Genomic DNA, 13891 nt, shown 5'->3' with positions numbered 1-13891 from the left:
GACATTTATGACATACATGTGTGTGTGTGCGTGTGCGTGCGTGTGCATGTGTGTGTGTGTGTGTGTTAGGGGTGTGCAGAGACATCATTATCTGTATCTGTTCAACCAATGAAAGTATCTGTATCTGTATTTGGATAGAAGACCGGAGGTGGAACAGTGTGTATCTGGAGTTACTAGTAACTGCATTTGTATTTGTCATTCCACAACAACTCATGACCACTTTTGAATGGATAAATGATATCTCTTTTTTTTATCCACTTTTTTCTCCTTATTTCTTTTCTATTTTTTCTCCCATCGCATATGCCCCCCACAGGTCGGTCGTAGGGAGGATAGAAGCCTTGCATCACGTGTCCCCTCCGCCTATATATCAAATACCAACCGTTTTGTGAGTGAAGTGTCTTTTCTTCATTCATGTATCTCTGTCTAAGTTCATTGATCGTATAGTGTTCTATATCACCCTTTCCTCTGCAGTGGGTTAGGTATTTTCTCAGATGTTCGGTTCAAGTAAGAGGAAACTGACGATATGGTCAAAATCAACGGGCGGCGGTTGTTTATTAATAAAACAGCTTTAGGAATTAAAACAGTACATCGTCTCTTTAGTTCAATCTAATTGTCTCTTTTATTTCAATCTAATCGTCTCTCGGTGCTGTCCGCTGTCTCAGGTTGTCCATGGCCAACACGCGGCTTCTCTTTGTGGTGGTTGCCAAGGCAACCTTGGGTCTCCGTCAGTCTCAGCGCTCAAGCAAGGAGCGCTTGATTTCATCTCTCTCCGTGGCAGGATCTCCTGCTGCGAAGCGATCTTCTGTCATTGGGTGTCAGTGGCTCTGAGTCTCCGGCTCGGCTCTCAAGCTCCGGTTGGTGATCCTCTCTCCGTCGGTGGAGGTTCAGCGCTCAAGCACGTGTGTGTGGCGTGTCTCTCCAGGTTCCTTCTCTCAGCCGGTGTGTCAGCGCTTCTCCTGATGCGAAGCGATTTCGTCTGTCATCGGGTCTCAGTCCCTCTGTGTCACGGCTTGGCTCTGCAGGGATCCTTCTCCGTCTCCTCTGAGTGTCACCGGGTGTGTGTGTCCAGGTTCCTCCTGGTGTGAGTCGTCTCAGCCCTTTTTATCAGAGGAGAGAGAGAGAGAGAGAGGGGGGGGAGACAGAGAGCGAGAGGGAGGGGGGAGACCCTGCCTGCCTGTTCACGTCCATACGCTTTTCTTATTTTGGTCCACATTCCAGCAGAAACCTGTCTGTTGGTGTCCTGTGTCCACATGTTACACAATTTCTTCTGCTGACACAACCGTTTTCATAGTCTATGGGGAGACAGACTGGCTCTTGATCCCTAGATAATACAACATGAGCTATTTCCATCTACAAACTCTTTACCATTCTGTAATTGCATTTTAGAATACTAAGATAATTCTTTATTTTCTAGCCAGTGACTCACTGTCTTGTCTTCAGTTGGATCCACTTTTTACTTTATTTGATTGCTTACTGTTTGTTTTTCCTATTCTAAGTACGCTGTAATCTAGGTTTTAGCTCTATTTTGATCACTTATTATTTTGTTCAGTATTAACATTAATTTACAAACAATGTCTTTCCTTTCTTTACATATGTTTTGCAATGTTTTCTAAAGCCATCTAACTAATCTCTCTGACAAAGCCATTCGTTTTCTTTATATCCTTAAGGTCTAAAAACCATCTAGTCTACCTATTAGAGTGGCATTCTACTGTGTAAGGGGCGATTTCCAAATAGCCTGTGTCACCTTTCTGACCTCTGGGTTAGTCAGCAGCTGCCGTGTTGTAACCTGAAATTCTTTCCTTGTCTCATACCACTTACTTTAAACAACCTCGCTTCCTGCCAGCTGGCCGGGTGAGGGGCCATTGTCTCTCAACCTCTTTAGCCTAGGCTAGGGTCTCAGAAATAACTTCACATGGTGTTCAAATCACCCTGTCTTTCAAATCAACTTCTCTGTTTTATCATTTGGTACATTTTTAGTTGCTTCTGTTCATGTTTTTATTTAGAAATATACGACATGAGTTTTGCAAATCTGATTGGCCACTGACGTTTCTGGTCATGTGACATGTGCACCAATTGTGTGACGGCAAGTTATTTCGCCGGGGGAGGCTCACACTAGCCCTGCTATTTCCTGTCTCTGCTGTGCAGGCGTCCCCCAACCGACCTGTAGGAGTCGCTGTCCACAACATCCAGATTACCACCCATCAACTTCCACCCGCTGACTCTGCCAATTGAGCCAGTATGACGGCCGGCCCAAGCCGAAGGCAACGCCGACTATATCTATATATCTATAAATTATATTCCTGGAATTGGCATCAGTGAAGCCTGCTCTTAGTGCCGTAACGTAGGAGAGGACAGATGGGGAGCGCGCTGTGTGTCTTGTTCTGAAATATTTCCAAAGATGCCGCATGCTGTGATAATAATCAATAATTAATTTAACATGCAACTCCTGATGATGATTTAAGACGAGCTCAAGAGGAGCTTCATCCGGGCTTTTGAAAATGTAGGGGAGACCTTGCTCATCACGGAGCAGTCGAGATAGGAGGACAAACATCAGCCTTTTTCTTTCTCTCTTTTGACGCACAACTTTCAAAATATGAATACAAATATTTCTGTGGGTCCAAACGAAGATACAGGGCAGTCCTACGGGTCGTTTTTGACGGCAGTCCTACAGATAATTGTTGACGGCAAACAGATGCTGGTGCCTATATAGGTGGAGCGAGTCAATAGAACTCATAACATAAAAATACTTTTTTTTACCCCTGAATAATAATATCAATATCTGTATGGCAAGATATCTGTATCCATATCATTATCCATGCTTTCCCCAAATTCAGATTCAGATTCAGGCGCATCCCTAGTGTGTTAATGTGTGTATGTGTGTGCATGCATGTGCACGTGTAGGTCTTACATGGTCATGGGACAGGCGCTTCCTTGTCACTCAACCTCTCCTGAACGGCAGGGTTTTCCGCCCTTTGCCCCATGCAAAGCAGCTATAAACAGGCCATAACTGGGGCTTCACACTTTCTCCCTGTGATGACACATAAAATGCAACATGTCTAGTCCACAGAGCCTCATTATAACTGGATTACTCCTCTTCCTCTCCGTGCACTGGGCTTTGTCTGTCATTCCAGGTAAGCACCTATTTGCTAATTAATAATAATAATTAAAAGAAATGCATTAATCAGCATCTTTCATTCGTTTTCCATCGATCCAACACGTACAGTATGTCTCTAGAGTTGAATGAGTGAGCGGTAAAACCTTTGGCGGAGTCAACATAACATAGCGTTAATCTGTAACAATCACTCTCATAATGAGATGTTAGACAACATGCTTTGACACAAAGTGCCTAAGGTTTAATGAAATGACCTGATCATCATGTGCTCATTAGAGCATGGTCGGCTTCACATGCCCACATGACATAACATGACATAACAATACAAATTAGTCAAAACTTAGAACAATATAGCCATATAGTACTTGCTTGTCTGTATGTTGAGATTATTTGATTGTCCAGTTCAGCTACAAAAACCACTCAACCTATTAAACTACTAACGGAACGTAGATCAATCTCAGTCACTCTTATTGTCTGGGACCAAATTCGGTCACGCCCCATTTTGTGCGACATCCAGGCTTTTTTTACCATCAGCGTTTGGGAATTTCATGTCGACAGGTAGATGAAGTGAAATTATACTTATTTTAGAATATATATATCAAATTTCATGAGTATTCATCTATATTTAGTCATCTAAAGACTATTAGATATGAACCTATGTACCAGTAAAAAGTGGGAATCTCTAGAATGTGTTTTGGGCGACGGTGTTTACGGAAGTGCGGGTAGCCTCTCAAGTTGATGATACACAACACTTTCTGTTGTCAGTAGATGGCAGCATTGGTTTAAAATTAAAGGGTGGAAATGTTATGACTACAACATGAATACAATTCCCAAGACCTTTAACACAGGTCACAGGTCACTGGTCAGCACCAGATTAGGAAAACACGATCTGAACAGCGTTAAACTATTAATGGGACCTGAGTACAGTGATCGAGAATGGTCACCCAATTATCTTTACAAAAGTGCATCATTAGCATTATGTTTGATGTCTAAACGGGAACATAATGGTATAAGATTTGAATGTTATCCGCATATAAAGGACAAATAAAACATTGTTAATTTGTAAGAAACCTCAATGAAAACGGCGCAGGGTAAGTTATATTCGCTATTGTTATGAAAATGTGATAGAATCCTATAAAAATGTGGACGCATTTGGTCACCGTGACGTTAACTATTAAACTGCTGACTCTTTTTTCCTCAGAGGAAGAGCTCCATGCAGGCTTCTGGAACAACAAAGGGAGGCAGGCCCTGAACGATGCCCTGAACATGAGGCCTAACCTCCACAAAGCAAAGAACCTCATCCTCTTCCTGGGCGATGGTGAGAGAGAGAGAGAGAGAGAGAGAGAGAGAGAGAGAGAGAGAGAGAGAGAGAGAGAGAGAGAGAGAGAGAGAGAGACGAGAGAGAGAGAGAGAGAGAGAGAGAGAGAGAGAGAGAGAGAGAGAGAGAGAGAGAGAGAGAGAGAGAGAGAGAGAGAGAGAGAGAGAGAGAGAGAGAGAGAGAGAGAGAGAGAGAGAGAGAGAGAGAGAGATTTACTTGAGGATCTATGATATTGTGAAGATGGGGGCGACTTCATCTCGTTTCATTTTCCTTTTCTTATTAGGATCCCCATTGGCTGATGCCATAGCGACCGCTATTCTTACAGGGGTCCAGCATATGACATAAATACAGAACAGAAAAACCCACTACAGTATTTACATACATTTTACCTGAGTTGACAAGACAATGTAACGAGAGATTACACACAGTGAGAACCACCAATAGACACATAACATTATAGTCGTATTAGTATAACGTGTACAATATTAGTGTGCCGTTATGATGTAATAGTGCAGTATAATGGTCAATATTGTCAGAGTATAGCATAATCACATAACTGTCAATAGTAAGAAGTATGGCATAATATGAAATAGTAGTGGTATAACAGTATTATAACATAACAGTGTAATAATAATAGTCAGTAGTGTAATAGTATAGCATAATTGTTTTTAATATAATAGTGTTTTAATGGTAAGAATGGTGAGATCATCATATTGCAACATAACAGTACAGTATATCATTATAGTATGATAGTTGATAACAGGTAGGTAAGATACGCCCATTATAATACTGGCTATGATGTGCAATACCTACTTTATATACTAACTGTGAGTTTATAAAGATCAGTCCCTGTGCAATCAGTCATGCGGAGTCATGTGATATGCTTTTAATCTCTTCCTGGATAACCTTTCACTGTTAGCTGGGGATATGTGAGGGAGTTCCATTCAGTTATGGCTCTATATTGTTCCTATGTGTCGACAGTACCAGTAGGTCTGAACTCACCTCTATGGTATTATGGTTATGTATTTTGCCAGTGTACACCTATTGATCTGAAAAATAAGGAGATGATTTGCAAAGGATTTGCATGACTGAAAAAAGTATAGAGACTAGAGATTAATTTACCTTCAACAGTGAGCTATTACATTACATTTAGTCATTTAGCTGATGCTTTTATCCAAAGCGACTTACAAGTTCTGTACGACAAGTCATCAGGAAGGGCACAACTCTATCAGCTGAGTAACAATGTTCCTCAAAGTGTTGAGTGCTACAGTGTAGGTTAGTTTATTAGGACAAGTGCATGACAGTAAGGTTAGTTAGGGTTAGATTTTTATATATATTTTTCCAGATAGTGGTTGAAGAAGTGCGTCTTTAGTCGACGGCGAAAGATTGGATGGGTTTCGGCTGTCCTAACTGGGGTGGGTAGTTCATTCCACCATTGTGGGGCCAGGACTGAGAAAAGGCAGGATCTCCTTGATGACCCTCCCGGAGCTCGGATAGGAGTGGCTCTGAGACGGCCAGAAGATGCAGAGCGGTCTTGAGGGTGTGTAGTTAGAGACCATTGACCGGAGGTAGGCTTTGGTTCCCTTTGCCGCACGGTATGCCAGGTCGAGGGCCTTGAACCGGATTCGTGCAGTAATGGGGAGCCAGTGCAGGTCCCTAAGAAGTGGGGTGACATGGGCCGACTTCGGTAGGTTTGAGATCAGGCGGGCCGCTGCGTTCTGAATGAGTTGAAGAGGCTTGGTGGCAGTGGCCGGGAGGCCAGCAAGCAGTGCGTTGCAGTAGTCAAGGCGGGAGATGACTGTTGATTGGACGAGGAATTGGGTGGCTTCTTTTGTCAGGAAGGGGCGGAAGGGGCGGAGAAACTGTATGGACAATTGAGGTGCAGTTGGTGGACATTAGTTTGGAATAGGACATTTAAGAGTTAGTTTAGCTTGTTTTGAGCAATTTGAAGCTTCTTTAAAACCTTTTTTTCATGGCAGAAGACCTCATGAATGGACAGTACTCAAGGTAAAATTGGACTACGGCTTGAATTATAGGGATGCACTGATTCTGATACTGGTATCGGATATTGGACTGATACCAGTCTAAAATGGAATATCGATATCGGAGAATTTCCCTGATACTAAAATCCGATACCAAGAAACACGTCGAACATGTCAGAAATCAAAACAAAGTGAGTTGATTTGCTGTATTTTTGACACATAGAAGCATGTTAGCTCTCTCTAATGGAGAGAAATGGATTATTTCAATAATTTTTTTCAAATGACCCCAAGTCTGTAATGCTAAGTGAAAGTAATGGATCGCATCGGTACTCGGTATCAGCCGATATTGACTTTGTCGTGTGGCAGTGAAAGGATTAACCTGCTGTGTTGTCGCAGTGAAAGGTTAATCATTCGGTAGTGCGTCAGTGAAAGAGTTAACTTTTCTAGTTTGCGCTAGGCTTATCCCCACTTTACTTACAATATTATTCATTCAACTTTCATTTAATTCTCTGGAATACTTTTGGGGACGCCGTGATTCCATTAGACGGCTATAAAACTAAAAGAAAAACAATAAAATACAGACAAAACGCATATAAAATCTGTTAAAACAGTTACAAATTGACGCAGGGAGGTTTGTAAACATAGTTTTAAATTGTCCATAAGTTAGTAGAGAATCGATTTCTAGTGTGTGTTGAAGATCATTCCAAGAAGTCGAAGCACTAAAATAAAAGGCTGCATTTCCTAATTCAGACCGTGGCTCTGGACCTTAACCGTTGGTAGTGTGATAGTAAAGGGTTAACCTTCTGTAGTGTGGCAGTGAAAGGGTCAACCGGCTGTTGTGTGGCAGTGAAAGGGTTAACCTTCTCTGTATTGTCGCAGTGAAAGGGTTAACCGTTTGGTAGTGTGGCGGTGAACGGGTTAAGCATAAACCAGTCATTTGAGTGAGTTACAAAGTTCCAATCTAGCATCGTTGCGATATAAGGTGGTCGTTTTCTGACAATGGCCTTATAGATAAACAGATACCAGTGTTTATTCGTCTTCTCTGCCTCTCTGACAGAGAACGTGAATCCACCTTATCATACAATGATAAGTACCATAGTTATCACCAGTAATACATCTGAGGGCAGAATGATAGACAAGGGGTCAAGGGTTTAAGAGTGGAAGGAGCAGCATTTCTATACACGACATCTTCATAATCCAACAGAAAAACTGCTTCAACAATGCTTTTCCTACTAATCATAGGGAAGCTGGTTCTGTTTCTGTAAAACAAGCCAATTTGTCTGTCGCAGTATGCTGACAAGATTGTCTATAATGGTATTTAAATGTACATTTCTCATCAAGCCAGATTACAAGATATTTATATTCAGTGACTCTCTCAATGTTAGATCCATTCGCAGTGGATATATGCAAAAAAGATTTACCAATATTTCTGGCTCTAGTGAACAGCATGAATTTTGTTTTATTTGCATTAAGTACCCGTTTAAGATTAATAAGAGCTTCCTGAAGAGCATTGAAGGATCAGACCGTAATGATGACAGTAATGAGATAGTTATGAGTCTAAAGTAACACTGAGAAATTCAGTCTTATCTCCTTGTTTGATAGGCACACACTTTCTTAGAACAACCCATAAAGACACACTTCTCAATTATTCACTCAGGTTTTGTCCCTAGCCATTTTAAACATGCCATAGTTCAACCTCTTTTAAAAAAGGCTAACCTAGACCCCTCTCTTCCTGAGAATTATAGACCAATCTCCAAACTACCTCTGCTGTCCAAGGTGCTGGAGAAAATTGTGGCTGAGCAGCTTCTCATGGTTCTGGAAACCCATAATCTGCATGACCCATTCCAATCAGGCTTTCGGAAATTTCATTCCACCGAAACAGCCCTTCTTAAGATTACCAATGACATTGTAATGGCTGCAGATGATGGTAAACACACACTATTAGTTTTATTGGACCTCAGCGCAGCCTTTGACACGGTTGATCATGTGGTTATGGTGCGTAGGCTCAATGATGTGTTTGGGATCTCTGGGTCAGCACTGAGATGGTTCTCATCTTACCTAGCTGATAGAAGCTTTTCTGTGTCAGTGGGTCAGTTCATGTTGGACTCTACCCCACTGTCCTGTGGGGTTCCGCAGGGTTCTGTGCTAGGGCCAATGCTGTTCCTCCTATATATGTTTCCCCTAAACCAGATTATTAAACGTTTTAATGGAATATTTTATCAATTTTATGTGGATGACATCCAATTGTATTGTTCTTTTAAGCCCAGTGAGTGTAATATTTTTTGCATTATTAATGAATGCATCGATGCCATCAAGAGCTGGGTGGCTGATAATTTCCTTCAGCTTAATGCAAGTAAGACAGAAGCCCTCATTATTGCTCCCGACCACATCATCCCCATTATAAAAAATTCTATTGGACCTTTAGGTCAGTGTGTCAAACCGCATGTGAGGAACTTAGGTGTAATTTTTTATGACTCTGTCTTTTAACAGCCATGTCAACCAGCTCACACGGTCATGTTTTTATCAGCTCAGAAACATTGCCAAATTAAGATTTGTTGTTTCTAGAGCTGAAATGGAAATGATCATCCATGCTTTTATTTCATCACGCCTGGACTATTGCAATTCAATTTTGGATAAATCTGTGCTAAACCGCTTGCAAATCATTCAAAATGCAGCGGCAAGGCTTTTAACTGGGACAAGTAGGCGTGCCCACATCACCCCCATTTTATCCACTCTACATTGGCTCCCCGATACCTGTCTGATCTCCTCCACCAGTACACTCCATCCCGGAACCTACGATCCTCTGATCTAGGTCTTCTCTCCATCCCTCGCACCAGGTTACGGACTTTTGGGGACAGAGCCTTCAGCGTGGCATCCCCTACCCTCTGGAACTCTCTCCCCCCCGAAATCCGCAACGCCCCAACCCTGGACACCTTCAAATCCGCTCTAAAAACACACCTCTTCACCAAGGCTTTTCCCCATCAGTTAGTTTAGATTAGATTAGGTCCATTATCCCTTACCTTCCCTCATCCCCCCTTTTTTCCCCCCCCTATTTTCCTTGCCCTATTTTTTGTCCTGATTGTGAAGCGACCTTGGGTTCTATGAAGGGCGCTATATAAATTTGATCTATTATTATTATTATTATTATTATTATTATTATTATTATTATTATTATTATTATTATTATTATTATTATTATTATTATTATTATTATTATTATTATTATTATTATTATTATTATTATTATTATTATTATTATTATTATTATTATTATTATTATTATTATTAATTATCGTGTCCATTTTAAAATTCTTGTTTTAACTTTTAAAGCCCTCCAAGGTAAATTTCCTGTGTACATTTTTTATTTACTGCGCCCCTACTCCCCCAGTCGTGCACTTAGGTCCTCCCACCAAAATCTCCTGGTTGTCCCACGGACCCGGTTAATAACAAAAGGTGACCGGTCCTTCCAATTTATGGCCCCTATACCTTTGGAACACCCTCCCCCTTTCTATGCGTTCACTTGACTCCCTATCCACTTTTAAGGAACAGTTGAAAACGTTTTTATTCAGACAGGCTTTTAATTCATTCCTAGTTGTATACTTTGTTTATTTATTTATGATTGTTGTTTTGTTTTTAGGGCTGACATTTATGTTGCACTCATATTTAGTTATTTAATTTTCTTATGTTATGCCTATGCTTACGATGTGTCAGAATTGTTTTATGTGTAGTGCGTTCATCTCTATGTAACTGTTGATGTTTTACTTCTGTGAAGCACTTTGTGATTTTATCTGTGAAAAGTGCTATACAAATAAAGTTTACTCAGCATTTCAATTAACTCAGGTGTGGGCTGCCTGGTGCATGACCTTGACTTGACCTCATGACCCTGGGGCGACTGTAAGATTTTGGGCATTTCCGTGACCCAAATCACATAGCAGAATCATTGCTTTTTCTTGTTTCATCTTTTGTTCATCTGTCTCACTACCACCGGTCCTTAACCCTTTCACTACCACACTACCAAATGGTTAACCCTTTCACTGCAACAATACAGAATGTTAACCCTCTCACTGCCACACGACAAAGGGTTAACCCTTTCACAACCACACTATGGTAAATGGCTGCTTTTTTATATAGCGCTTTTATCGAAAGCGCTTTACAATTTGTTACTCACATTTTACCCATTCACTCACACATTCACGGTGGAGGCAACCATGCAAGGTACCAACCTGCTCATCGGGAGCAATTAGGGGTTAAGTGTCTTGCTCAAGGACACATCGACACGCTGCCCGGGAGGAGCGGGAATCGAACCGGGAACCTCCGGATTGCCAGACGACTGCTCTACCTCCCGAGCCACTGTCGCCCCTATAGAAGGTTAACCTTTCACTACCACACTACAGACGGTTAACCATCTGTAGTGTGGTAGTGAAAGGTTCTGTTTCGTTAAGGGGCTCTGCTTGGCATCACCTACTGCACTCCCTCGCGTACGTGCACGCGCACTGAATAACATTCCACAAATATACCTTTAATACCAGTATTAGTCTGACCACACCCCTCATCAGCTTACCTTCATAAGCAGGTGTGTGGTCACCTGCTCTCCTCCTTCTCGCTTTCACCACAAGGAAGTGCCTCGGTAGTACCCCACTTGACGTGTTGTTAGTTGAAAAGAGTTGTGACTGGTTTACATTGTGCTTAATCTTTTCTTCTCTCACTTTGTTGTATAAGAAAAGATTTGGGTCATAATGTATTCTGCGGAGAGTAGACCCGCTAGACCTACTCTTCACCACCGGTTCTCCATTCCCGCCTCCGTCGTGCGCTTCGGTGCTGGGCTGTTGCCACTCTCGTGGTTGCCGACCCAGCCCGGGAGACTGCCGGTGGATAGTTTTCCTCACCGACGAGCCGAGGGTTCGGTGCCGTCGCTCTGGCGATGGCCTGATCTCGACTCTGGTTCCTCTGGTTCTGGGGAATCGCCCGTTGATGAACGGGGGATTGTTTTAGAGCCGGAGGATTTGCGACGCAAACTTTTCGCGTCTGCTCGCTTGCGTCGCAAGATGGTGGCGTGCAGACGCGAACGGCCTGGGTTTTGGGGAGCTGCTGGAGACCAGCGAGGATGCGTCCGACTCTGGATTTCTGATGGAAACTGAAGACTTCATGGAAGAGGCGGACGGATTCTTGTATGATGGTCCCGTGGAGGAGAGTATCCCTCCTCCGGAGACCCCGGAGGGGGGAGAAATGGCTCCATGGGGCGCCTTGTTTGAGGATGTCGAGGAACCACCTTGGCCTCAGCAGCAGGATGCCCTACTGTCGGCCGCATCGGATTGTGGCTCCTTAACCAGTCGCAGCCTGCTGTATGCGAGGGATGCGGGGTCGGTGGAGGAAGGTTCGCAGGGGGAACTGCGGGCCTTGTTTCCCGAGCTCATGGCGGTAGCCGCCACCGCGAACGGTGTGCCGCTGCCGCTGCCATTGCCTGCACCTGTCCCTGATGACCTCATAGGCCATCCCTGGCAGCGTCCCCCAGTGAGAGGGGTGGACGTTGTCTACCCATTTTTCCCATCGATGGGGGCCTATGTTCGTCGGGGTCAGGCGGTGTCCAACATCATGGGACTAACTCCCGCCTACGTACCAGTTACGCAGGTGTCGGGGTTAGTCAAAGGTATGGGGGAGGGCGTGCCTCGGCTTGACAATCCGATGGCCGCGCTCCTCTGTCCGGATATGGTGTGGGAACCCCTATGCAAGCCGGTCCTCCAGGGGAGGTCGGCTAGGCGATTGGCTTATTGGGGTGACCAGTCATTCATCGCTGGTACACAATCGCTGGCTGCGGCGTCTAACATCGCCCACCTGGCTAGATTTGTATCGGGGATAATGACGGGCGGCACGGATCTGAACGAGGTAAAATGCGATCAGATCACCCAGGCTGCGGGAGCTGTCCTGCACCTTTCCCAGGTGCTGGCCATAGCCATGGGGAAAGTGCGCGCCCTGGCCACCCTGGGCCAGCGTCACCTTTGGCTGGAGCAGGCCCGTGTGCCAGAGAAGAAGAGAGCCCCTCTTCTGACGGCCGCCCTCTCCGACGCTGGCCTGTTCGGGAAGGCCCTGCAATTGATGACCTCAACATGCAGAGAAATGGCAGAGGAGAGATCCGTCCTCCAACCCCATTTTCCGCCTCCCGTCCTTGCCGGTGGGGGCAGAAGGCTTCCGCGACGTCGAGCTGTCTCCGTCGCCGCTACCACTGCCTCCGCCGCCGCTGCTGGCCCTGCCAAGAGGGCCAGGGGACGAAACGGCGCTTCGGCCACCGCCGGCCCATCCCAGACCGGAGGAGACGGTAGGGAACGTCGTGTCCAGCAGACTGTAACCTACCGTCCCTCCGGGGCTCCCCGGGGTGGCAAGACTCGAGCGGCGCGAGGTGGCAGACGCCGTTAGGAGTGACTTTTTTCCCCTCTGTATCCCCTCTCCTACACCCTTCCCGGCCCCTCTATGATTTTGTGCCTTACACTTTATTAGTATTAATAAAAAAAGTTCCCCGACATAAGGGGGACTGTGTTTTGGCCGAACAAACTGTGTGTTTCTTCAAACAAATCATATGGTGGGGTTGTGTATATATGAATCTACCCTGTTTACGTTGGGGGGTGAGTTGTGTTGTGTTACGAGGTTAAGCAAGGTCTGCAACTTACACTCAGTAATAGGTTCTTTTTAGCTTGATGCTCCACATGCAATTAGAACTGGTGTTATTCCATTGCTTTAACTAAGTATATGTGTTTCACAATGCTGTGTTGTTTAGTTGCAGTAATGCTCGTACGCACACTTTTTCACGGCCTAGCCGTTACTCTCGTTCGGCGTTTTTCCTATGTATGACATAGGCAACGGGTATAGGATTCACGCACCGGCGACTTATGTTTGTTGTGAAACCTCTTACACTTTTTGTGGGTAGCAGGCATTGTATTAGCTTATGCTATGCATTGCTTTCTACCGGAGGTTTTTCAAGATGGCTACGGTTGCGTTTCTGTGTGTAGGGATAGAGGGTGTGTTTTCGGGAGGGGGTGTCGAATAAACCCCTCCTTTCCCACTTGATTGGTTTAGGGGATTTTTGATCTTTTCTGCTGAGCCAGTCAGGGCCAAGCCAGTGCTTGACAGGGGGGGGGGGGGGGGGGGAAAGGGGTATTCTACCGACTCCTGTTATGACAGGATCCGGTTGGTTTTTCCCCGCCCGTTGTAGCGTTGTTGCTATGGCGACGCCTTCCATGAGCTGGTGTCTTAAAGATGTCGAGGTTGGGCGCAGGGCTTACAGGCCTGCTGCGCCCGGTTTATGTGTCAAACTTGAGTCTATTGGTCACGTGTCTCACAGTTACATATCTTTTTTCTTGACCGTAGTCTCATGTGGGAAGGTGTTTCTGGGAGGGTCTGGTCTTACACTCTGATTAAAAGGAGTGACTGGATTAAAATCATGTGAAAAACAGGGTTTTTACTCCCAGCTGTGCAGTTAGGTCATAC

General features: G+C 44.4%; 1 protein-coding gene across 1 annotated transcript in view; it reads left to right on the top strand.

Annotated features, from left to right (window-relative positions):
* Positions 1 to 3052: 3052 nt before the first annotated feature.
* Positions 3053 to 13891, top strand: part of alpi.2 (alkaline phosphatase, intestinal, tandem duplicate 2) — a gene marked incomplete at both ends in the record, with an annotated part of 38614 nt that continues 27775 nt past the window's right edge. Inside the window, 2 exons of the mRNA XM_084308460.1 lie at positions 3053 to 3131; positions 4314 to 4430. Coding sequence (XP_084164586.1) covers positions 3053 to 3131; positions 4314 to 4430 — 196 coding nt within the window. The remainder of the gene's footprint in view (positions 3132 to 4313; positions 4431 to 13891) is intronic.

The sequence above is a fragment of the Notolepis coatsorum genome (assembly GCF_963971535.1).
Source record: "Notolepis coatsorum genome assembly, chromosome: 2".
Taxonomy (NCBI): domain Eukaryota; kingdom Metazoa; phylum Chordata; class Actinopteri; order Aulopiformes; family Paralepididae; genus Notolepis; species Notolepis coatsorum.
This window is presented reverse-complemented; position numbering and strand designations above follow the sequence as displayed.